The following is a 26,470-nucleotide window of genomic DNA, read 5'->3' as shown; positions in this document are numbered from 1 at the left end:
TCAGACAGTATCTGTGGTGAGAAATCAGAGTTAACTTTTTGGGTTAACCTTCCTCAGAACCTTCCAAACTCATGACCACTTCCATCTAGAATGACAAAGATAACAGTTATATGGAAACACCACTACCTCTAAGTTCCCGTCCAAGCTGTCCTGACTTGCAAGTATTGCGCCATTCCTTCCATGTTGTAAGGTAAAAATCCTGGAATTCCCTCACCCTAATAGCATTGTGAGCACATGGACTTCCGTGATTCAAGAAGCTGTTCACCACCAACTTCCGAAGGATAATTAGGGACTGGCCATAAACAGTGATGCAGCTGGTGATGCCTCCATCCCCTGAGTGGACAAAAAGTAATAGACACTATACCATAGAATTCTGTTCAGCTATCTTTCTGAATCAAAACATTCCTGGTCAAAATGGTTATCAGTTGCTTGGTAGTATAGAATTTGAATCCTGCTAAAATGAGCCATGTAACTGAACCCTTTTTGTCTTGCATTCTGGACCAAAGCTAAAATGTCAAGCTGCACACACCCAGAACAGGTTCATATACCAGACAAAACAAGTCCCTCTTGTTTAGCATGTTGATTTTGATTTGTCGAGAAATTGCCTTGTCGAAAGCCAAGGAGAGTTACTGGCTTTCCAAGGCTTGAACAATTTATATTGTTCACAGGTAACAGCTCCCTCTGTGTGAGTCTATGTCACTTTCATTCGTTGAGTCCACGTTGAAGTCCCATCTGCTCCAGATTTGTATAACAGGTTGTTCAGAAAACATCTAAAATATTACAAACTCAATTGATTATCTTAAATTGGTTGTTAGTGTAGCTATTAGTGTGCTCAAGGTTATTCAAGTGCTCTGTCATTGTGGAGTTGTATCTAATGGCATACATTTTTGTTTTGAATTTTCCAAACATGGGTTGGTCGAAAGTGATCTGTACTCTACCCATCACAAGCTTCTGAACAAATGTACTGTTTGATTTGATCAACAGTATTTGGACCAGATAACCTGGCATCATGCGAGCATTGAATTTCTTGCATTATGCTTAAATGTGTGCTATGCAGAAAATTTTTTTTGGACTGACAACATCCTGTTAGTAGAGATTTCCATTCAGCTTATGTCTGCATGAAACTGCCTTCCTGACCTGTTGTTCAAATTATAGGGATAATTCCCAGGGCACCTTGAGGTAGACTGGGCACTTTTCAGGGCATTCATGAGTTTGTATGATACACTGAGCAATGGTCTGATCAGGATAGCCATTATCTCATGGGATAGCTTTGTGCTCTTTTTCTGCATCAGGCTTGCAAGGTGAGCAAATAAAAGGAAATAGTTTCAAGCCTTGAACTTTTTTAAAAGATGTCCAGAAGCTTGAAGAGGCTTTTCTGCCCTTTGCTTTCTTCTTGGCAACAATATGGCCAATCAAAGTCAACTTCCTTTATACATCTGGACTTTTTTTTTCCCCCTGTGGCTTAAGTTGTTCTGATTGATTATTTGAAATTTGTCATTTTCTTTTCATTTGTACTGATGAGTACAAGATGAAAAAGTTTGACAATATACCTCTGCGAGCAGTATTCAAAATATTGACTAAATCATGGGTGTTTCTTTTAATACAAGTGTAAAAGCATCTGTGATGTTTCATAATTCTACAGCAGAGGGCAGCAGTTTGAAACTCAGTCCCTACACAGGGACAGTGCAAACGTGTAGATCAAGTTCCTAGGATTTCAGCAAGAAAGGTGTTTCTTTTCTGAGTGTTTATTGCTTCTTTATTTGTTCTTTATTGAACTGTATCTTTCAACTAGCCATTTCTCGGCTGCAAACATCAAACTATACCTTGCTTGGGATAACTGTAAATTAAACTCTTAAATTGTTGAAATGGAAGGAAACTGAAAAAGCAAATAAGTCAGTGGCCCATTTAAAGTACTGTATGTTTATTAGATGTGGCAACACACCAATTGGCTATCTATTTAACGCCTCCCCCTCCCTTACTAACTTTCAAAAGAGATCAGTCACATGTTTTCTTTCTGTCTCAGAAACACTACAGTTGGCATATCTTCCACATTTAAGGAAGGATACACTTTCATTGGAGACGGTACTGTGAAGGTTCTTGTCTCTGCGTAAAGTGGGTCCATTCTCAGGAGTTTCAGACAGTGAGAGATGATGGTGTTGAAATATTCCAGATTATGAAGCACCTTCACAAGGTAGATACTGTGACTTTGTGCTACCTGGTTCAGAAATCAGGATCAAGGGTCAATCGTTTATAACTGAAATAAGAAATTTCTTCACTGAAAAGGTTGCAAACTTTGTGTTCTCTGCCTTGGAGAGGTGTGGTTATGCCACCATTGAATAAATTTAAGGCTGAGTTAGACCATTGTTTTGGTGAGTCTGTGAATCAAAGAAAACAAGGTGTAGAGCTGGATGACCACAGCAGGCCAAGCAGCATCAGAGGAGAAGGAAAGCTGACATTTTGGGCCTAGACCCTTCTTCAGAAAATCTATTACTAAATCAAAGAATCTGGGCACTGATGGGAAATTGGAATTAGAGCCCAAGATTTCCCATCGTCATGATGCAACGTACTTGAAGGCCATGTGGTCTTCTCCTGGCCCTGTGCCATGTGTCTAATGACATTGCACCTGTCTTAACACGAAAGTACATTAATATTTTCACACCTTCAGCATTCACGGGAAGTCTTGTCAACACACACTCCCTTGACAACAGTTTCAGTTGTCATCTAAAGACTATGGTTTATAAGTTTGTCAGTGTCTTGTCTAGGTGGAGTAACTGACCAAAATTGGCACATGTTGCAACCATTGCCTTATCCTTTCTCATTTGTCTTTGTAAATCTCGTCTCGCATAAACTCTCTTCCCCAGCAATTTAGTTTAAATTTACATGTCTAGACCTAGTTATTAAATTTGCTAGTACACTGGTCACAACACAGTTCAATTGAAGCCTGTCCCATTAGCACAGATCCCTCTTGCCCTACTATTGCCTATGCCCCGTGAATATAAGATTACTTTTTTCCCTCAAATCTTTGAGGCAGAACATCGATTGACATGCCCCGTTGACCGTTGCTTAAGGGTCAGCTTGCAGTCCAGACTTTCTGCTTTCAATTTAGCCATTACCTACTTAGACCACCTGAACAAAACAACATTTTTTTCAAGTCCTATATATGCCGTTGATAACTTGTCCGGACCCTGACAGCAGGATTTTCTCTGCCCATTCTAAAGTCCTTTCCAGCTCTGAGATCTTAACCCCAAACTTTGGGAATTGTGCTCTCAGTTGCAAAATTCTACCCCCATAAATGTCTACCCCCATAAATCATTTCCACGAATACATTCTTATTCCTTCCCCCAATTTGAAAGGGAGCCTGTACCAGGATGTTATGCTCTTGTTTGCTTGTCCTCCTTGCTGTTCCCTCCATTTGTCAGCTCAAACTGCATAACCCCCATACAGATTAGAAAAGAGAAAAGGCTGAGTTTCCTCCAGTACTTCTGCATCCCCAGGTCTGCTTCATTCCTTGTCGCCTCTTTCCATTTCTGGCCACTGACCAGATCTTTAAGAGGTGTCACTGCCTACTGGAACTAACTGTTCAGATTTCTTTTTATCTCCACAATATATTACTGCAGCTTAAACTCCACCTCATCAATGCAGCGTGACAATCCTTCGAGCTGTTGGTGTGGTTTTTGTGAATTACACTGCTCTCCACCAGCTTCCACATCTGCCGCTCCAACACATTACCTGCCCTACCACCCCTATTGCATTTTATTTAACTAATCGGATGTCAAGTTTTGAAATTAATAAAATGCTTATAGTTTACAATCTGTTCTGTTCTGTTCATAATTTCTTAGATAATTAAGTAGCCTGTGAGTTTGTGCCACAAGCACCAAAGCCTGGACTGCATCCCATCCAACTTCGAACTGATAAGTGCATACATGTACCAAACAGCAACCTCCTGCATATTCCCAGTTTTCAGTACTGCTCCATTAATGAGGTTGTTGACTTGCTTGCCGAGCTGGCTTGTTTTTGTTCAGACATTTTGTCACCATGCTAGGTGATGCCATCAGTAGCGCCTCCAAGGAAGCAATGTTACTCTGCTCCGTGTGGAATTTATACTGTCTGGTCCATTATGGTGAGTACTGTCATTTCAAGTTGTGATCTGTGTGCGTTTATATATATGGCCCAATTCTATACATTTGTTGATTGAATTATGGGTGGAGAACCATGCCTCTGGAAATTGCAATGCATGTCTGTGTTTGGCATGGGCTACTATGCCTACTTTGTCCCAGTTAAACCGATGCCCTTCATTGTCTGAATGTACACTTATTAAGGAGAGTTCATTGTGCCATTTTGCTGCTAGCTGATATTCATATATTCTGATGGCTAGTTTCCTTCCGGTCTGTCTGCTGTAATGTTTGTGGCAGTCATTGCATGGTATTTTGTAAACCACATTCGTTCTGCATGTTTGGGAATGGGGTCTTTAATTCTTGAAAGTGTTTGTCGTAGACTGGATGTAGGTTTGTGGGCCGCCATGATTCCTAGTGTTCTGAGGAGTCTTGTCAGTGACGAAAAGTTCCTGATGTAGGGCACTGTGGTCACTGTGTTAGGTCATAGTGTGTCGTTCTGTTGTTGGAGGACAACAAGCCATCTGACAAAGTATAATACGTATAAAATTACACAGAAGGAACAAAAGGAATGACCTGAACACAGCAGAGAGAAAAGCACTAGACAAACTCGGGAAAGACATGAACATCATAATCCTACCAGCAGACCAAGGGCACATGACTGTCATTATGAACAAATCAAACTACATTCAGAAAGCGCAGACATTGCTTGCAGATACAGCCACTTACCAACAGGTAGCACGAGACCCAACACCGCAGCTAGCTAATAGGATCGCTCAGGCACTGAAGTGACTAATGAATGCAGGGCAGTTAACCAAGACAGACTTCATGAAATTGAAACCAGAAGGTACAATTGTCCCCCGCTTCAATGGACAAACATAAAGTACAACAACCAGACATCCTTCTCCAACCCATTGTCTCCCTACCAGGCACACCTTCACACAAATTGGCCAAGGACAACAGAGATTGAAACGCCTAGTAGATGAATCATCCCAGTCCATCCACTCAATGCAAGATATCCTCGATAAAAAATCAGTGACAATGAGATTAGGGTATCCTTTGATGTCACAGCTTTATTTGCATCAATGGACAGCCCACTAGCCAAAGAAATGGTGGCCACATTATAAGATGAAACTGCAATGCAGACCAGCAACTCTATCAGCAAGGCCAACATACATAAATAATTAGGCCTCTGCCTCACCATGCACTTCGCCTTTAATGGTCAAATATACAAACAGATCGACGGTACACCAATGGGCTCACCCATCTCAGGACTTATCGCAGAAGCAGTCATGCAAAGACTAGAATACACCACCTTCCCCCGCATTCAACCTAAACAGTGGATCTGGTACTTAGACAACAAGTTTGTCATTATTAAATGCAACAAATTAGAAAAGACCCACCATCTCATCAACAGTATATTCACAGGGATTAAATTCACAAGGGAAGAAGGAACCAGCAATCAACTTGGGTTTCTGGATGTTGAAGTAGAACAATTGACAAATGGCGAGTTCCAAAACTCAGTGTACAGAAGAGCAACCCATACAGATCAAATCCTCAACTTACACAGCAACCACCTCAATGTTCACTAACAAAGCTGCATTAGGACACTATTTAAACAGGCCAGGATACATTGCACACTCCACAACTGCGCCAAGAAGAGGAAGAACACTTGTACAAGATTCTGGCTTTAAATGAATATCCCCGCAACTTCATCCATAGATGCCTACAAAACAGACAACAACTGGAGGACACAGTATGACCTAACGCACTGATCACACTGCCCTACATCAGGAGCACGTCAAGACTCCTGAGACCACAAGCCCACAGCCACTTAGAAGAATTAAAGACCCCATTCCCACAATACTATGCAATGACTGCCACAAACATTACAGCAGACAGACAGGAAGGAAACTAGCCACCAGAAAACACACACATCAGCTTGCAACCAAATAGCACAATGAACTCGCCTTAATATCTGTACATTCAGACTATGAAGGCCATCAGTTTAAGTGGGACAAAGTAACCATAGTAGCCCAAACCAAACATGGAAACATGCAGGAATTCCCAGAGGCATGGTTCTCCATCCATACTTCAATCAACAAACATATGGACTTGGACCCTATATGTAAATTCATACAGATTAAAACTGGAAATGATTGTACTCGCCGTTACAGAGAATAAAGATTTGACTGGACAGTGTAAATTCAAAGCAGAGTAGAATAACATTGCTTCAGCAGAGGCTCCACTGATGATGTCACTTAGCGTGATGACAAAACGTCTGAACAAAAACAAGCCAGCTCGGCGAGCAAGTCAACAAGCTCATCCACAATCTGAGCTACAGATCTTTGCCAAAACTTTAAATTGCCCCATTGATGTTATGCCTTTAGCTGCCAAGGTCCAAAACCCAAGAATATGTCTACTGTCCCCCAAAACTTCCCTGCCTTTTTTCCTTTAAGGATATTCCGCAAAACTGATCTCTGGATATGGGCCTGAAACGACAGCTTTCCTATTCCTCTGATGCTGCTTGGCCTGCTGTGTTCATCCAGCTCTACACCTTGTTATTTCAGATTCTCCAGCATCTGCAGTTCCTACTATCTCTGTATTTCTGATGTGCACCACTCTGTTACTCTATTTGTTTCTGACATTTGTGCTAAATTTATATTGCACAGCCTAAAGTCATAATGTCATGCCACTGTTGGATGAGTTCATATTTGATGTGTCAAATCTTTATTCTCTGTTTTATAAAAATGAGTTTCTGTGAATTTGTTTTGCAAGTTCTTTACCTGGATTTGAGCTGCAAATTGAAATTGTCCAAAGTAGCTCAATAATTGAGAAGGATCACATGCAGGTCCTGAAGCATGCAAGTAACTCAACACCATTCTCGGAAGTTGCAATATCCTAGTAGAGAACAAACAATGCAAGCATAGAAGCGTGCATGAAAATTTCTAAATCCCACTGCAACCCTCAGCAGCTTTTATTCTATGGGATAGGAATTGATAAAGATGTGATATTAGTTTAAAATAACTAGCACACTCAATTCTTTTTAATATTGCCTTTTGCGGCATCTGATGTTGCCCACGATGTTGTGGATGATTGAAATATCAGAGGCTGTACTTATGCTCCCATTGCTTTTTACCACAGATAATCTAATTTGCTCAGGGTTGTCCAATGTTTTTATCCCTTTTTTCTGCAGTTAAATTGTACTTTTAGTTTCATCTATTTGCCTTAATTTTTTAAAAGTTACTTTCAATGCCCCCTCTATCTCTGCCACCTTCTGTCTCCGCCTCATCAGCCACCATTGGCCAAAACCCACTCCTTTTTATTTCTCTACATATTTCTTCACCCAACTCATGTTGCTTTTCATTTTGTTGAAATCCTGTCCTACACATCTCTATTGTAAGTGCTGCTGATACTGCAGTAGAAGCTTGGTTGCAGATGAACTGGATCTCTGCAAAGCCATGAAATATAATTCTGCTCCGCAGTTGAAAGCTACCTTAAACCTGAAGAAACCTAGTTTATTTTCCTCTCAGCAGTTGCTGTAAGCTGTGGCTGTTAACCCATAAATTGGAGCCTTTATATATAAGTCAGCCACTCTGTGCCTCTGCAAACAAGTGAAAATTTTAGAAGGAGAATCAAAGAACAACATGTTCCTGAGAAGCTGTGAGGACTATTCTACATGTCCTTTGAATAGGGACCATGAAACCGTCTTCCTACTGTTTCCCTCTACCTGTTATATCCAGTTTTTTCCTATATATGTGAATTGAGGAGTTGATAAAAGGGTTAGAGTTTTAACTTGTGGAGTTTTTAACTCGAAGAGTTGAGTGTCAACAGTTTGTAATTATCTATCTCTAACTAGATTCAATATATTTATCCTAAATAGTTATTCTTGTTAAGTTTCTGTACTCTGCTTTGTCAGTCTTAATCTAGAAAATGAGGAGTAATTTGGGGAATTTAGTATTCTTCGATTAAAATCTATAAATTTTGTGATGACCTTGGGAGCAACGGCTTGATTCCTGGTGCAGTACCCCAGTGAGGCATTACTGTCTCTTCCCCCTTTTAGACCCCTTGTTATTACATTCACAAGCAGCCTTTGCTGCCGATGTGACCATTTTCTATCATTGTCTCTGATTTTTCATAGTTGTCACAACAAAGCAAGCATTTCTTGCCACTGACCTCCCAACCTGACAATTCCCAACTGTTGCCTCCTTCTTATATTTCAGTGTCTTCTGGTCCCATCGTCCGTATCATTTCAGATCTGCTTTACCTCTGTGTTCAGGCTTACTCCTAACAGCAACCCAGCTACATTGTTTCTTTAAGGGGTGTGCATTGGAAAGTAGAAATGGTTCATGATCAAAATAAATGGAAGAATTGGCTTGGGATGCTAATTGTCTACTTTTGCTCCTCTTCCCTGACTGTCATTCACAACCTTTTTGACTAGCCCAACCTAGGATTATGAAGAAACACACCAGCATTAGAAGAGAGCAGCTAGGGAAGGGAACAGAAAGAAGGAAACAGATAGCAAGGATTGTATAAAAGGAAAAAGAAACAGTGCTTGTGCTACATATACAAGGCATGACCAGTGAATGAAGACTTATCTTTTAAACAGTAAAAGGGGCTTTAAAAAATGTAGAACGTTGACAGACGGAGCAAGAGGGAGAAATCATGTGGCAAAGTCAGTCTTAAAAAAAACATCCTGGACAGAGAGCGTGCTCACGCATACATGCACTTGCCCAGGATACGCTGATTGTAGACAATTACAACGAAGCACATAGTGAGATATATAAAATAAGAATTTCATAGATTCAGATAAAGAAATTGACAGATTCTAGATCTAATCCACAAGTTTTTGGTTTATAACTCATTGCATAAAATAATGAGAGGAAGAGAGAGAAATTAGGGCTGATAAAAAGAGATATAGAAGGGAGATGGAGGGGGGAAAAAAAATTCCTAAACTTTAAAAGCAGAATGTGAGAGTTACGAAGGACAGCAGCACATCAGACTCAACAATGTCATGGGAGGGGTGCTAGGTAAAGTATTTGACTTACGATAATGTTATCTTTGAAAAAGGTATGGATTCGTTGGCGCAGATTTTAAATCAGAGTATGAAAAATAAATCCTTTTTTCCTGAACCTCAACCCATGTGTAAATTGTGGAGTGTCGATGTAAAATGTTTCTGTTCCTCAAAATTTTGTAAATTTGTCTTTTTACCATTCAGCCATTCTGTGCACTTAATGTCACATTTTCATTGTTTCAATCCTAACAACTTACCTCTTTTTTTTTTAAGAAACTAACTATTTTCAGAAAGAAATGCTAGGAGGTTACTGGTACATATGGCATCAAGCTTTTAATGGATTGCATGAGATCTGTCATTGATTTTAGGCTGTGTTTAGTGACTCCATGCTAAATCAGATGCAATTACTTGAAATTCATCTTTTTACTTTACATTATTGTGTGTATTATTGTGCAACATTGTGCTATCCTTATAGAATTTGGTAGTTTAGCAACTTATTCATTTTAGTCACCAATTCTGATGCTCCCCAGATTCAACTGCAGTAATTTCTGTGTGGATTTTTTCCTCCTCTCTTAGATCTTTCCAAGAACCGATTGGTAGAGATTCCGGCTGAAGTTTGTTACTTTGTATCATTGGAGAGCCTTAACCTCTATCAGAACTGTATACGAAGTATTCCAGAAGCCATTTTAAACCTACAATCTTTAACCTTCTTAAACATCAGGTATGGAAAAATCATTCTTGTTTAAAATAATGCAATTAACAAAAAGGCTTAGATTTAAAGTTATGTGCAAACAAAGCAAGGGTATTGTCAGGGGAAGAAAGAAACTTTCTCATAGAGCAAGCCGTTTGGGTCTGGATGCCCAACCTGGAAATGTGTTATAGGCAGATTCAGTTGAGGCTTTAAAGAAGGCATTGGGTACTTTATTGGATGTAATGTTGTGCAAGGATATTGGGAAAAGTCAGGAGATTGGCAGTAGACAGTCAAGCAGGTGCAAAATCAGTTGGTTGAATGGGTCGCACCATAACAATGCTGAGATTCTATAATTAATCACATGTAAGCAGATTCTTGTACCCATCATGTGTAACCACATCATCCTATTTAACAATATTTCTATCTATAAGAACAAAGAGACTCAATGGGAATAAAGATTCCAAGTAGCAGAAAGTGATCTCATTGCTTGGATGGCATTGCTTTTATCTTTCAATTTGTTTGAACCAGAAAGAAGAATAGTCATCAATTTGATCTTTGTTTACAGAAAGATAAAGTTCTGGGTTGCTGGATTTAGTTTCTTCCCAGTATTTAGAAAAAAATTCCTTGGGACGTTTGATCCTTCACCAATTGTTTCAGTTAATCACACTCTTGTAAAAGACCTCCAGCACTTCATATTGCATTTATATTGATGAATTGTACATGCATTTTCTAGCCTCCATCACGACGCAGACAAGGTAGATTTCCTCCATCCTCAAGTAAGACCAGTCTGACAAAAAGTGAATTATTTTGTTGGAAAAGCATCTAGAAGCAAAATCACATCACTGCTTTCCTGAGAAAAATTTCTACTTTCTCCCCCACACAAATTTCTCTTTGATGTAAATTCAGAGGAACGAGAACAATGAACAGCACAGCACAGGAACAGTCCTTTGGCCCACTAAGCCTGCGTCAACACATTTTGCCTTTCTGCATAAAAATGGTCTTCACTTAGAGGATCGGTATCCCACTATTCCCTTCGTATTCATGTATTTCTCCTGGTGCTTCTTGAATGCTACCATTTTGTCAGTTTTCATCACCACCTCTGGTAGCGCTTTCCAGGCACACACTACCCTCTGTGTGGAAAAACTTGCCTCATACATCTCTTTTAAACTCTTCCCTGCTCACACCTTGAACCCGTGACCGTTGTAATTGAATCCTCAACCCTGGGAAAAAGCTGCATACTTTCCGCTCTATTCATGCCATTCACAATTTTGTAAACTACTTTCTGGTTTCTCTTCAATCTCCTGTGTTCCAGTAAAAACAAACCCAATCTATCCAACCTGTCTTCAAAGCTAAAATCCCTCTTACCAGGCAACAGCCTAGTAAACCTTTCCTGTTCCATCTCCAAAGCATCCACGTCCTTCTGATAGTGTAGTGACCAAAACTGTATGCAGTATTCCAAGTGTGGCCTAACTAAAGCTCTGTAAAGCTGTAGCATGACTTGCCTTATCTTTACACTCAATGCTCTTTTTACTTCCAGTGATCTGTGTACCTGCACACCCAGATCCCTCTGCATATCAATACTCTTAAGAGTTCTGCCATTCATTGTATAACTTTTACCTGTACTTGACCTTCCAAAATGCATCACCCCAAATTTGTCTAGATTAAACTCCAGCTGCCATTTTTCTGTCTATACTTCCAGTTAATCTGTATCCTCTGACAATCCTCCTCACTATCCGCACCTCTACCAATCTTTGTATAATCCTGCAAAGTTACTAATTAGATCAATCACGTTTTCCTCCAAATCATTTATGTTGACCACGAACAGCAGAGGTTCCAGCATTGATCCCTTTGGAGCACCACTAGCCACAATCCTTCATTCCAAAAAGTATCCATCCACTGCTACTGTCTGCCTCCTGTGACTCAGATGGTTCTGTATCCACCTACCCAGCTCATGCCGATACCATGTGACTTCACCTTTTGTACCAGTTTGCTATGAGGGACCTTGTCAAAGGCTTTACTGAATTCTATATCGACAACATCAACGACTTTGCCCTGGTCAATCATCTTTGCCACATCCTTAGAAAGCTCATTCAAGTGAGTGAGGGAAGGTATGACTTCCCCTACACAAAATTATGCTGGCTATCGTTAATAAGTCCATTCGCTTCTACATGCAAATGTATCTTGTCCCTGAGAATCTTTTCCAATAATTTCCTTACCACCAATGTGAGGCTCACATGCCTATTAATTTCCTGGATTATCCCTGCTATCCTTCTGAAACAATGGGGCAGCATTGGCTACTCTCCAATCCTCTGGGACCTCACCTGTGGCCAAAGAGGATACAGAGATATCTGTCAGTGCTCCAGTTTGTTCTTTTGCCTTCCTCAAAATTCTGGGATATATCCCATCAGGCTCTGGGGACTTATCTACCTTAGTACTTTTTAATATGGGCAATATCTCTTCCTTTTTAATTGCCATTTGTCTTAGAAATTCAACATTCCCTTCCCTGAAATCATGCGCCACCTTTGCTTTGGTAAATACTGACACAAAGTATTTGTTTAGGACCCCAGCTACCTCTTCTGGCTCCACACATTTTCTCCTTTGTCCTTGAGGGGGTCACCCCTTTCTCTGTCTACCCTCTTGCTTCTTATATATGCTTAAAAAACCTTGGGATTCTCCTTTAATCCTGTTTGTTAATGACTTCTCATGACCCCTTTTAGCCTTCTAATTCCTCGCTTAAATTTGGCAAAAAAAAAGACACGCTCGGGAATTTCTAGAGGGATGATTCTCAACCCATAATGCAACCAACAGACGTGTAGATTTGGACCCCATATACAAACCCATACAGAACAAAACTGGAAATGACACTCCTTGCCATAACGGACGGTACAGTATAAACTCCAGGTGGAGTAGAACATCGCTTAATCAGAGGCCTCGCTGATGTTATCTAGCGTGGTGTCAAAACATCTGAATGAAAACAAACGAACTTGGTGTGCAAGTCAGCAACCTCCCACTATGTGTCAAGAAATCCTCCTGAATGGTTTTGCAAATTCTCCCCCATCCAAGCCCCTAGCAGGAAGGGAGTCCCAGTCAATATAGCGGAAGTTAAAATCACCCACTGCAACAACCCTGCTGTTTTTACATCTTTCCAAAGTTTGTCTATATATTCTGACCCCTGTCTCCTGCTGGCTGTGGGGAGTCCTGTAGTCTAGCCCCCAGCATTGTGATTTCACCTTTCTTATTCCTGAATTCTGTCCATATTGCCTCACTGCGTGAGTCCCCTGATGTATCCTCCCTCAGTACAGCTGTGAGATATTCCTTTACAAGTAATGCAACTCATCCACCCTTTTTGCATCCTTTCTATCACACCTGAAACATCCTGGGACATTGAGCAGCCAGGTCTTCATAATTGAAATAATGTCATAGTTCCAAGTACCAGCCAAAGCTCTAAATTCATCTACCTTGCCTATTATACTACTCGCATTGTAGAACGTAGAACGTAGAACAGTACAGCACAGAACAGGCCCTTCAGACCAGGATGTTGTGCCGACCATTGATCCTCATGTATGCACCCTCAAATTTCTGTGACCATATGCATGTCCAGCAGTCTCTTAAATGACCCCAATGACCTTGCTTCCACAACTGCTGCTGGCAACGCATTCCATGCTCTCACAACTCTCTGTGTAAAGAACCCGCCTCTGACATCCCCTCTATACTTTCCTCCAACCAGCTTTAAACTATGACCCCTCATGTTAGCCATTTCTGCCCTGGGAAATAGTCTCTGGCTATCAACTCTATCTATGCCTCTCATTATCTTGTATACCTCAATTAGGTCCCCTCTTCTCCTCCTTTTCTCCAATGAAAAAAGTCCGAGCTCAGTCAACCTCTCTTCATAAGATAAGCCCTCCAGTCCAGGCAGCATCCTGGTGAACCTCCTCTGAACCCTCTCCAAAGCATCCACATCTTGCCTATAATAGGGCGACCAGAACTGGACGCAGTATTCCAAGTGCGGTCTAGCCAAAGTTTTATAGAGCTGCAACAAGATCTCACGACTCTTAAACTCAATCCCTCTGTTAATGAAAGCCAAAACACCGTATGCTTTCTTAACAACCCTGTCCAATTGGGTAGCCATTTTAAGGGATTTATGTATCTGCACACCAAGATCCCTCTGTTCCTCCACGCTGCCAAGAATCCTATCCTTAATCCTGTACTCAGCTTTCAAATTCGACCTTCCAAAATGCATCACCTCGCATTTATCCAGGTTGAACTCCATCTGCCACCTCTCAGCCCATCTCTGCATCCTGTCAATGTCCCGTTGCAGCCTACAACAGCCCTCTATACTGTCAATGACACCTCCAACCTTCGTGTCGTCTGCAAACTTGCTGACCCATCCTTCAATCCCCTCATCCAAGTCATTAATAAAAATTACAAACAGTAGAGGCCCAAGGACAGAGCCCTGTGGAACACCACTCACCACTGACTTCCAGGCAGAATATTTTCCTTCTACTACCACTCGCTGTCTTCTGTTGGCCAGCCAATTCTGTATCCAGACAGCTCAGTTCCCCTGTATCCCATTCCTCCTGACCTGAATGAGCCTACCATGGGGAACCTTATCAAATGCCTTACTGAAGTCCATATACACCACATCCACAGCTCGACCCTCATCAACTTTTCTAGTCACATCCTCAAAGAACTCGATAAGGTTTGTGTGGCATGACCTGCCCCTCTCAAAGCCGTGTTGACTGCATTTAATCTAGCTATGCTATTGTAACACATGTATTTCTGACTAGCTCCCCTCCTCTTTTCAGCAGCATTTCCCTACCTCCTCTTGTTCTTCGTCATGTTTGCCTTGGTTTCTACTCTCCCAGAGATTCCGCATCTACTGCTGTACTCCTCTGGCCTCCACTCCCCTGCCACACTTGCTTAAACCCTTTCCAACCTGTCTTCCAACAAGAGTTGGCAGGTCATGTTACTGTTGTATAAGACTTTGGTTCGGCCACATTTAGAATACTGTGTACAGTTCTGGTCGCCACGTTACCAAAAGGATGTGGATGCTTTGGAGAAGGTGCAGAGGAGGTTCACCAGGATGTTGCCCGGTATGGAGGGTGCTAGCTATGAAGAGAGGTTGAGTAGATTAGGATTATTTTCATTAGAAAGACAGAGATTGGGGGGAGACCTGATTGAGGTCTTCAAAATCATGAGGGGTATAGACAGGGTGGATAGCAAGAAGCTTTTTCCCCCAGAGTGGGGGATTCAATTACTAGAGGTCATGAGTTCAAAGTGAGAGGAGGAAAGTTTAAGGGAGATATGCGTGGAAAGTTCTTTACGCAGAGGATAGTGGGTGCCTAGTACGCATTGCCAGCGGAGGTGGTAGCTGCAGACATGTTAGCGTCTTTTAAGATATGTCTGGACAGGTACTTGGATGGGCGGGGAGCAAATGGACACAGACCCTTAGGAAATAGATGACAGGTTAGACAGAGGATTCCGATCGGCGCAGGCTTGGAGGGCCGAAGGGCCTGTTACTGTGCTGTAATTTTCTTTGTTCTACCAAGTACATCTCCAAGGACATCAGCCTTGTCCTGCCCAGGTGTAACCTATCCAGCTTGTTTAGGTTCCATCTTCCCCGGAACCAGTCCCAATGCTGCATGAATTTAAACCACCCTACGGTGCTTCTCCAACCCCAGATTACTTAACAACCTTTTGTTAAGTTATTCAGATTTCTCTAAGTCCATAAGGATTTTTGATTGCTCTGTTGATATTAATGGAAAACGATTTAGAATTTTAAATTTAAGTGCCTAGAAATCAACAAAGTTTTTACTTAACGGACTACTGTGGAATGCACATTCTTTCCTCACTTGTATGAAGTTCAAAGAGCTTGGACAGTTTCCTGCAACAGCCAAGCTTTTGGATCCTTTGGTTTCCGTAGAGGTACTAAGAGTTTAACAGTTAACAATGTGCAGATAAACATACATTGTCGGTTATCATTGTACTGCAAACAATTTACACTTTAGGTCATTGACTAGAAAAGCTATCTGGTATTCAGCAGAGAAAAATCCCATCTATTCTGATGCTGGAATACGTGCATAACCAAAGTAAGCCCTTCAGTTACGGGCAGCAAAATCTGAACGATGAAACAGAACTGCTTGGACATGTCAGAGATAGTAAGGACTGCAGATGCTGGAGTCAGATAACAGTGTGGAGATGGAGGACCACAGCAGGCCAGGCAGCATCAGAGGAGCTGGAAAGTTGATGTTTTGGGTTGGGACCTTCCTCCTTCAGAAGGTCCCGAACCAAAATGTCAACTTTCCTGCTTCTCTGATGCTGTTTGGACTTGTCAAGCATTTTACAAGCCTTCTCAAACTGAGCATTTGTTATCGTCGAATTTTTAAAGATGATCCAGGCATTGTTCACAGCCACCCATGAGGAGTGCGCCTCCTGTAATCTTAAAATCCAACGGGAAGCCAAAGGTCAGATAAGAATCAATAACTGCAAAGTCACACACTGTATCTTCCAATTCATACTTTAGCAGTCCCCTGCTGAATTGTGCAGGAATATTGCATTTGAGGATGTCCAGTAACATTTAAATGAGCGATAAAGCACATGATTGTCATCTTGACATTTTTACCATTTGATTTTTACCATTTCCATATATGCTACCAGAGCTCTTGAGTTCCTCCAGCATTTTCTGTGCTTGTTTCTGATTTCCAGCATTCTCAGTAGTTCGTTTTTAAGAAAAAGATTAGGTGCTGTTCCCTGAGTTTATGTTGAGCGTAAAAACCGAAAGAACTGTAGATGGTGTAAGTCAGAAACAAAAGCAAAGTTGCTGGAGAAGCTCAGCAGGTCTGAGTTCTGAGGATGGGTACCGTACCTGAAACGTTAACTCTGTTTTTTTCTTTCACAAATGCTGCCAGACCTGCTGAACTTCTCCAGCAACTTTTGTTTTTGTTAATGTTGAGCATCATTGTTGGGAAGGCGAAGATGGAGAGGCTTGAGTGGGAGTCGACATTAAAATGACAGATGTCCAGAAATTCAGAATCATATTGGTTGAAGGAAAGAGATTGTTCCACAAAGCAATGGTGCAGTGTGTGCTTCATCTCCCAAACAAGGGAAAATGTCATTTACAGTCAATTAACTACACTATATTGAAAGGAGTACAAGTCATTTCCTGTCTTTTGCTGGAAGATGGTTCCATGAAGAGTTTGCTATTTCTCAGGCAACACAAAAAAAAAGCAAGACTCCAGACCATGCTTGACATTGCCTTTCAAGTAATAATACTCCACTGTCCTTTTTCTTTTCACAGTCGTAACCAGCTGGCAACGTTACCTGGACATGTTTGCAGTCTCCCTTTAAAAGTTTTAATTGCAAGTAACAACAAGCTAATATCAGTACCAGAAGAAATAGGGTTACTACGACAATTAACAGAACTTGTAAGTACCAAATCCCTGTTGGATAATACAAACATGCAAGAAATAATGGACAGGAAAGACAATACTCGTCCATCAGTCTGTCTCAATACCTGACTGTTATGATACGTACATTGCCCAGCACACCTAACATTAAAATAGCCTTTTGTTTTTGAATGTACACGAAAAAACTTGTGATTTCAGATGTCAGTTATATTTGTAAATTGGTTTATTTTATATTCTTTAGTTCTAAAAAGGAAGAGAAAAGCCAAAGTGAACATAGGCTGTTTAGAGACTTGAGACTGGGGCCATAATAATGGGAATCCAGAAAATGGCAGAGGAGTTGAATCAATACTTTGCATCAATTTTCACAGTGGAAGCCACGTATAGTATTCCAAAATGCTGAAGTAGTCAAAGGGCTAAAGGAGGCAAGGAAATAAACCCAGTAACAATCATTCGAGGGAAAGTGCTTGGCAAGCTAATGAGACTAAAAGATGATAAGTCCCCTGTAACAAGTGGTGCACCACAAGGATCAGTGCTGGGCCCACAATTATATGCAATATATATGAATGACTTGAAAGCATGAGTGTCACACCTTTTAAGATAAAAGGCAACAGATTTATAGAGGATATGAGGAAAAAAAAATTTCACCAAGAGGGATGTAGTGGTTTGGGGGACACTACCTGGGAGGAGAGGTGAGGCGGGTAACACATGGCCTTTTAAAAAATATTTGAACAAGCACTTGAAATGGACCTATTGCTGGAAAGTGGAAGTAGTGCAGATTTAGTGTAACTTTGGTGATGCAGACTTGATGGGCCAAAAGGCCATTTCTGTACTTGAGAATTCTGATTGTCTGGATTTACAAAGTTATAGAGGCAGATTAAGTGAGTGAGCAAATACTTGTCAGGTGGGATATAATTTTGGAAAATATGAGGATATGCGCTTTGCCAGGAAGAATAGAGATGAACATTATTCGAATGGAGAAAGTTTGCAAAAAGTTATAGAACATGGGAATTTGGGTGCCTTGCACATGGTTCACAAAAAAATAGCATCCAAGTTCAGCGGGTAATAGGGAAGATGGAATGGAGTTTAAAAGTGAAGAGGTTTTGCTAAAATGATGCCAAGCACTCATTGGATCAGCAAGAATACAGTGAGCGCTTGAGGGCTCCCCATCTGACAAAAGATATACTGGCATTGGGGGCAATACAGTGAAAGTTGACTAGGGTGATAGTAGGTATGGAGAGACTGTCTTATGGGCGGCACGGTGGCTAAGTGGTTAACACTGCTGCTTCACAGCACCAGGGACCCAGGTTCAATTCCACCCTTGGGCGACTGTGTGGAGTTTGAACAATCTCCCCGTGTCAGTGCAGGCTTCCTCCGGGTGGTCCGGTTTCATCTAAAGACATGCAGGCTAGGTTAATCAGCCATGCTAATTTGCCTGTAGTGTTCAGGGATGTCCAGATTAGGTGGGTTATAGGGGGATGGGTCTGGGTGGGATTCTCTGAGGTTCACTGTGGACTTGTTGAGCCTATGGGCCTGTTTCCAAACTGTAGAGATTCTGTGATAATTATAAGGAGAGGTTGAGTAGGTTGGGCTTATACTTGTTGGAATATCAAATAAAGAGAGGCAACATGATTAAAACATCCAAAATTCTTAGGGTACTTGACAGAGTAGTTGCGGAAAGCTTTTTCTTGTGAAGGGCATACTCTCAGAATACTAAAATATTTAAAACAGATGAGGAGAAATTTCTTCATTTAGTGGGTTGTGAATTTGTGGAATCCTTCACTGCAGAGAACTGTTGAGACTGGATCATTCAATGTATTCAAGTCTGAGATTTTTAATCAGTAAAGGAATCAAGAGTATGGGAAGAAGGTTGAAAATGGAGTTGAGGGTTTTCAAGTTAGCCATGATCTCATTGAATGGCAGAGCAGACTTGATGGGGTAAATGGCCTACCTCTGTTCCTATGTCTTATGGCCATACCTGAATGATTTTCAAGAAATGGCTATTTTTAAAATTATGATTGTCACTTATTTTCATTTTTATTTTTCTACAAAATGAAGTGAAAAGTGTTAAAACTAATACAGAATGAAGTCGAGGAAAAATAAGATCTCAGCAGAGTTCTACTCCCATATTTTCATTATTAAACTCTTAGATAATGTCATATAATTAATCAGACCCAAGAGAAGTAGAAAATTTCACTAATCTTTTAGACGTCAACTTGTGTTTAATAATCTGGTACTAAATTGGTCAGAATGTTTGAAAATAGATTATTTGCCCATAAATTGATTGGGCAGTCAGTAAATGCTGGCTTTGCCAGTCGTATTCACCAATATATATTCCAGAATGGAACGGGATGCCTTCATATGTGAAACATTATCATAGCTGAATAACACTTTCAAAACTGTCAAATTGCTAATCTTGTTAAAATTTGGCTGTGAAGTTTTGATTGCTGTTTATTGATAATTGGAAAAGATGTGAAGTAACCTGTTGTGTAGTTTGTTTTCGTGTCCATCCTATACTAGAATGATACCGTTAGTCTTCATCTGTGAAATGAAAAACTACATTTAGGTAATATGTGTAGCTCTTGATGGGGAGAGATTAGCTCTTCAGAGTACAAGAGAAGGCTCTTGAAGTATTCACAAACATCCTAAGCCAAAAGTTTTACTTCACATGATTTCCAGAAATAGCATACAATGGCTGCAGCAAAAATGTTGGATCCTGACGATATCCAGGATGTGGTCCTGGAGAATAATGCTGCCACGCTAACCAGCCTTATCCGAACTAATCTAGTAAAGCTGCAACACTGAACCTAGCCACGAATGTAGAAAATTATCCAGGTATACCATGGCCACAACATTTTGGCTAAATCTAATCAGGCCAGTTACAGTCCTGCCTGTCAACACTCAGTTGTAAGCAAAGTGTTGGAGAATGACATTAATAATGCTGTCAAGTGGCGAATGCGATAGCAAAATCTTTGTTCCTCACTTCGGGTTTCACCAGGCTCACTTGATTCCAGATTTCAATAGTCTTGTTCAAAACATGCTGTGAGAGCTGAATTCCAGAGTAAGGGTAACTGGTTTTAACATCAAAGCTGCATTTGACCAGATTGTAACATCAAGAATCCCTAGCAAAGTTGAAGTTAAAGGAAATCTGTAAGAAATATCTCCGATGGTTAGAACAGTACCAAGCATGAAGAAAATTTGATTTTGGTTGTGAGGCTGATTAGCTCAACTCCAGGACTTCACTACAGGAATTCTTCAGGGCAGTATGCTAGGACCAGCTTCAAATTCACATGCTTTGTCAATGACTTTCCTTTCTGTGAAAGATCATTAGTGGACATATTCGATAACTATAGCACCATGTTCAGTAACATTTGCAACTCTTCAGATACCAAACTCAGGATATTTTGCAACATCTGGGAAGAAAGAAACAGGATTAATATTTCAAACCCAGTATGACTCCTCTTGATTACACATGAGAGTCTGAAATGTTAACTCTGTTTCTTTCTCTACAGATACTGTCAGATCTGCTAAGTTTCTCCAGTATTCTCCATTTGTTTCAGATTTCCAGCAACTGCAGTGTTTTATTTTTACTCTTAGATTCTAAAACACTTGAACAACATGCAGGTGTGGACTCACTAGTGTTTTTTTTATTTACTTATGGAATCTGGGCATCTCTGGCTAGGCCACTATTTATTGCCCATTCTGAAGAGCTCAGTGGGCAGTTGACAATCAACCATATTGCGGTGGCAGTGGAATACAGACATCTAGTCTAGACCAGATAAGGATGGCTGTTTCCTTCCTTAAAGAACGTTTGTGAATGAGATGGATTTTTCTGACAATCAACAGTGGTTTCATGGTCACCATTCTTTATTGAATTCAAATCCTACCATCTGCCATGGTGGGATTTGAACCTGGGTCCCCAGTTCATTAGCTGAGTTTCTGGATTAATTGTCTTGTGACAAGAACTAGGGCCATTGCCTCTCTGACACTATCTCGAAGACAGCCATAGCCAACAAGTGAAAACTTCACTGTCCGTCTGATATTTGATGACATTACCATCACTGATTTTCTCTCTTTCAATGTCCTTTGGGTTGCCATTAACCAGAAACTGAACTGGGCAAACCACCTAAGTGTACTGTGGCCACAGCAGTTCAGAGGCTGGAAATTATGTAACAAGTAACTCACATCCTTACTCCCCTAAAACCAGCCATCTATCTACAAGGCATAAGTTTAAAACATACGTTGGAAAACTGCCTACTTGTCTGGATGAGTGCAGCTTCAACAACACACGGGGCCCCCGACACTATCCAGGAAAATGCAATCTTCCTGATCAGCAGCCCAACCACCACCATAAGCATTCAGTTCCTGCGCAATGGTGTGTAGTGGTCATGGTGTCTGTTATCTACATGATAGATTGCAGTCAAGGCACCTTTTAAACCGGTAATCTCTATCACCCAGAAGAACAAGGATGGCAGACGCACGCACGCACACGCCTGTTATGGTAAATTATTTCTCAACATCATTCATTTCTGTCCAGCAAAAAAAATGTTTTTATTCAGATTCGCATGAGCGTCACCTATCCTATGAAAAAAATACCAGGTAATAAATATTTCTGCACTGCTCTCTGACCCCTTTCGTGGCCACTTGCCTATCCATAGTTACATCAAGGATTATGTTGGTCTAACTTTCTTTGTTACATAAAAACCAAAAGAACTGGGGATGCTGTAAATCAGGAGCAAAAACAATGTCGCTGGAAAAGCTCAGCAGGCCTGGCAGCATCTGTGGAGGAGAAAACAGAGTTAACGTTTTGGGTCCGGTGGCCATTCCTCAGAACGGTGTTGTTGTTGTAACTTTTTTTATTGTTCTCTTGGTTCTACACTGTCTCTCAATCTTATCTTGAATTAACTTAACTACTATTTGATTCCATTGATATTGTGTATATGGTTAAAAAAAATAAATCCGGTAAATGCTGGAAATGTGAAATAAAAGCAATAGCTCTTGGAAACACTCAACAAGGAAGGCAGCACTTGTAAAGAGACACCAGAGAAGTTTCAATCATCTAGAAACTGTCAGGATTTTAACAAATTTTAAGCAATAACAGCCAGTGAAATTGGGGAGAGACAGAGGTAGCAGGCAATGGGCGGGGGGGTGTCTGTGATAGGGTGGAACCATAGAAACATGGAAGATAGGAGAAGGAGGAGGCCATTTGGGCCTTCGATCCTGATCTACCATTCTTTGATGATCGTGGCTAATTACCCAACTCAGCAACCTTATCCTGCTATCTCCCCGTAACCTTTGATGTCTTTTGCCCCAAGTGCCAAATCTAGTCGCCTCTTGAATACATTCATTGTTTTGGTAGCAACTACTTCCTGTGATGATGAATTCCACAGGGTCATCACTTTTTGGTTGAAGAAAGGTCTCCTCTTCTCCGTCCTAAGTCATCTACCTCATACTGTGACCTTGGTTCTGGACACACCTGCCTTCAGGAGCATCCTTCCTGCAACTACCCTGAGCAGTCCTGCGAGAATTTTAAGTCTCAAGATCCCCTGCTGATGCGTCTGAACTGTAGCAAAAACAATCCTAACCTAGCCAATCTCTCCTCGTACATCTGACTTGCCATCACCGGAATCAGTGTGGTGAATCTTGACCCCAGCTCTGGACGTACCCATCATCAGAAACATCCTTCCTGCATCTACCCTGTCGAGTCCAGTTAGAATTAGGAGGACAGATGGAATCAAAGGACAATAGGGCATAGTGTATGGCCAAAAGGAATGATAAGAGAAAGAGTGAAGAAAAAGATGGTGGATGATACCAGAGGAAATATATGTTGTACAATAACAGGTTAAAGCAAATGGGAAGCGTGCAGAATGTAGTAAACAGCAGAAGGCTCCGGAGGCCTGAGAATGTGGAAGAGAACCCACTAAGCCTGTGTCAAAAGTGGCTCCTCCCCACAACTACCAGGCCACACTGGCTCCGTCCCAGTGATTCTTCCTGTCTGAAGGAAATTGGAGCAATATTTAAGATCAGTGAACGCTCTGCCTTAACTGTCCCTAACAATGCTCTGCATTGCCTAAACTAGTGTCAGTTTGATCTGCTGTGTTTGGATTTTTATACTTTTTATTGCTCATAGGAAATCAAGTGGAGTCAAGGCAGCCGGATGCATAGTTTTAAGTAATTTGCATTTTAGTATTTTGTATTTCTCTTGCTGCTTTACTGGCACATTGTTTCATATTTTGTTGAGTGCTATTTCAACCAGACACAATGCAAAGAAATGAATAGGCTTTATTTTGAGCACTGTTGAGTGTGCTGATTGGAGCTCTGACCATATTTGTTTAAGACTTTAATTTGATTTTTTTTACATCAGAGGCTCACGGATGGGTTGTGATGTCGCTGCAGTTCCCTTTGTATTTTTATGATTTTAAAAATGGCCATCTACCTTGTCCCGTCTCATTTTATTCTTTATTTCTATGATATAGTTCTGAATATCACTGGCCTCTAATTGTGTTTCTTTCCTGGTCCTTTTCATTCTTAATTTCTTATTCGTAAACTCTATTTGCATATTTCCCTTTTTTAAACTATTGGCAGAGCCAACAAGCATAACTTGATTTCTGATGTCACTGTATCTAAAAGGATGTTAAATTCTCAAGAGTCCACAGTTAAATTGTGCATCTGAATCGCATTTTTCTTCTGGTTCCAGAACTTTGGTAACTGTTTTATGGGTTCCTTCTTGTTTACTTCCTTCCTCTGTTTTCTAAACTGTGTTAAGTGGCAATTCGTGTGGCTCAGCTGTTTCTCTTGTTGAAATGTAGTAACAGATAGGGATGAAACCCATGGAGGTCTTGGTGTTTTCAGTTTGCTGCGTACTAACTGAGGCACCAGATAAACAGGCTCCACCATTTTATTGACCCATTGAGAAGCTTTGAACCTGTTCCATTTAATGCAATTAATAATTTGGGTTTTTTGATGTGTACCCACCTCTGCGCACACAGCAGCTTGGCTTCAGGATGTTGCCTTCAAATCAGTTCAGAAGAAATTTAATGCTTGCAGTTACACCCAGAAGCCACATAATTGTGGAATTAAAAGGGTGTGTTTAAACTATAATTTGAATGTTGGTTTTTAGGCATTTTCCCCTATGCTGCATAAAGTTGTGGTATGAATGCAAAATCTGTTTTTAGACTGGAACAAAGAAGTGACATGACATGGAAGGGAATGTCTTTCATTTCTTCTTGGCCAAACTTGATGTCCAAATAATCTTTAAGGTACTTAAAATAATTTGAAGCTCCAAAAAAGAAACATCATTACCTGAGCAGCATTGTTGGCAACGGTAAATAGAGGGAGAGACAGGGCCATTTTGGGGAAAGGTAAGGACAACAAAGCCAGGGCTGTCTGGATAATGAATGAGTAGAGGATGATGCAAGAAAAATCTGCCTTGGACTTGGGTTCCTTACTCAACAGTTAATTGAAATCAGTGAATTAAGAATTGGAAGCAACCCTTGGAGAGGTAAAGTGGTGCATATGGCCTCAAACATTGGTTGGGATCAAGAAGAAAATCCGTTGCTGTAAACCCCATGTCAGACCATAGACCGGCATCAACTGCAATGTAAAGTGAAAAATTTTTGAGCTGAAATGGCAGATATCATTCCAATTTCAGTGGCTGAAAATAATGCACAGTGTTAATCAGTAAAGATGTTGAAAATGAAAAGCCATTGAACAATTGTATGTTTGAACCTCTACCTTATCCAATGCAACAATCTAAAAAAGCTTTCTAATTGAAAAACTGTGAAAAGATGTTGTACTGCATCCTTTGGTGTTTTACAGAAAATGCACTGGCATTTCTTCTTTTTATTTTTCTTTGCTGTCTTTAATTTGTTTCTTCTCTCTTTATGATCCAGCTGAATGTTGGAATTGCAAGTTCAAATTAATTTTTTTTAAACAAATCTAAATTTAGCTGAATACTTGCATAAAATTCAGCCAAGTTTCTTGCGTTATATACAACCTCGCAAACTTACACTTAGCTAGATTCCTTACGTGGAGATTGCACTTAATACTTGTGGGCTCCTTTCATCACAGCTGATAATCAGGAACTGTCCTAATTGAAGTTCAAGCTGATGGTCAAGCAATTTGAACTGAGATGAGGGATTTGGTAGGTATTTTCTTGGGGCACATCCAGGACTACATTGCTGCTTCATGTCAATTTCACTTGGAACAAGTATATAATTGCAAATTTCGTGTAGCTACACCAATCTGTTTTCTGTAAAATTGTGTGCATATTTTGCCAAAATTGTTTATCGTAAGGTTTAAAATAATCTTTGAGTTCATTCACTGAATGCATTCTTTAGAGATAAAAGTCAGTAAGGAGAAAACACTGCATCATAGCAAGAAACTCAAGCAAATAAAAGCTTACTCCATATTGGATTTTCATGCTGTATATGGAGAAATTACTGAATAAAGTATTTTAGTTCAGACTAATTAATGAAACGTCATTGAAAAATATTTTTTATAAGCATTCATAATATAGGTTTAGCTTTGCAATTGAAATCTTTAACCTGTGCAAGTGAAAATTCGGGCCTTTGGGAATGAGGTAGAGAACCTAAGAATCCAATTCTGCCTGCCATTTTCTTCAACTTGTGAAAATTTAGCCCTTAGGATTTACTAGGTCAGTAGTATAACTAATGTTTTGGAGACATGAATTCAAATCTCACCATGACAGCAGTGGAATTTAAATTCAATTAGCTAGTTATCATCTGCAATGAAAAGGTAAGAAATAGGAGAAGAAGTAGGCCATCCAGCCTTTCAAGCCTGTTTGAGCATTTAGTAAGGTCATTGTTATTTTTCTACTTGAGTTTTTTTGGTGTATTCCTGTCTCCTTAATGTTTTTAGTATGTAGAAAGCAGTCAGTCTTATTCTTAAACATGCTGTATGACTGGTATTGAATGATCCCTCTGGGACAGGGACTTTGAAAGAATTACTGCCTCATCTGAGTTGTAAATGGCATATTTTTTAACCTGAGATTCTCTCCCCTAGTTTGCGACATCCCTGATGGGAGAAAATCCTTTCTGCGTTTGCCCTGTCTATCCCTGCAAGACTTTTACATGCTCAAAAGAGATTACCACTTATTTTTTCTAAAATTATGTTCATCTAGGCCTATTCTATTTAATCTTTCCTAATAGAACAATCAGTCCATCCTGGGAATCAGTCTGCTGAACCTCCGCTGCACTCCTTCTCTATCTTTGCATAGGTAAAGAGTTCA

The 26,470-nt window shown here is 40.5% G+C and overlaps 1 protein-coding gene across 4 annotated transcripts in view; it reads left to right on the top strand.

Annotated features, from left to right (window-relative positions):
* lrch3 (leucine-rich repeats and calponin homology (CH) domain containing 3) overlaps positions 1-26,470 on the top strand; it is a 170,952-nt gene that overhangs the window by 41,616 nt on the left and 102,866 nt on the right. For 3 of the 4 annotated variants that reach the window (XM_048541803.2, XM_048541802.2, XM_048541801.2), the window contains exons 2-3: positions 9,703-9,847; positions 17,115-17,241. In XM_048541803.2, the coding sequence (XP_048397760.1) occupies positions 9,703-9,847; positions 17,115-17,241 (272 nt within the window). Of the gene's footprint in view, positions 1-9,702; positions 9,848-17,114; positions 17,242-26,470 lie in introns of those variants that run through there. The other variant, XM_048541804.2, reaches the window with a different exon arrangement.

The sequence above is a fragment of the Stegostoma tigrinum genome, chromosome 14 (assembly GCF_030684315.1).
Source record: "Stegostoma tigrinum isolate sSteTig4 chromosome 14, sSteTig4.hap1, whole genome shotgun sequence".
In the NCBI taxonomy this organism is placed as follows: domain Eukaryota; kingdom Metazoa; phylum Chordata; class Chondrichthyes; order Orectolobiformes; family Stegostomatidae; genus Stegostoma; species Stegostoma tigrinum.
Note: the sequence above shows the minus strand (reverse complement) of the source record. Positions and strands in the feature narration are given on the sequence as shown.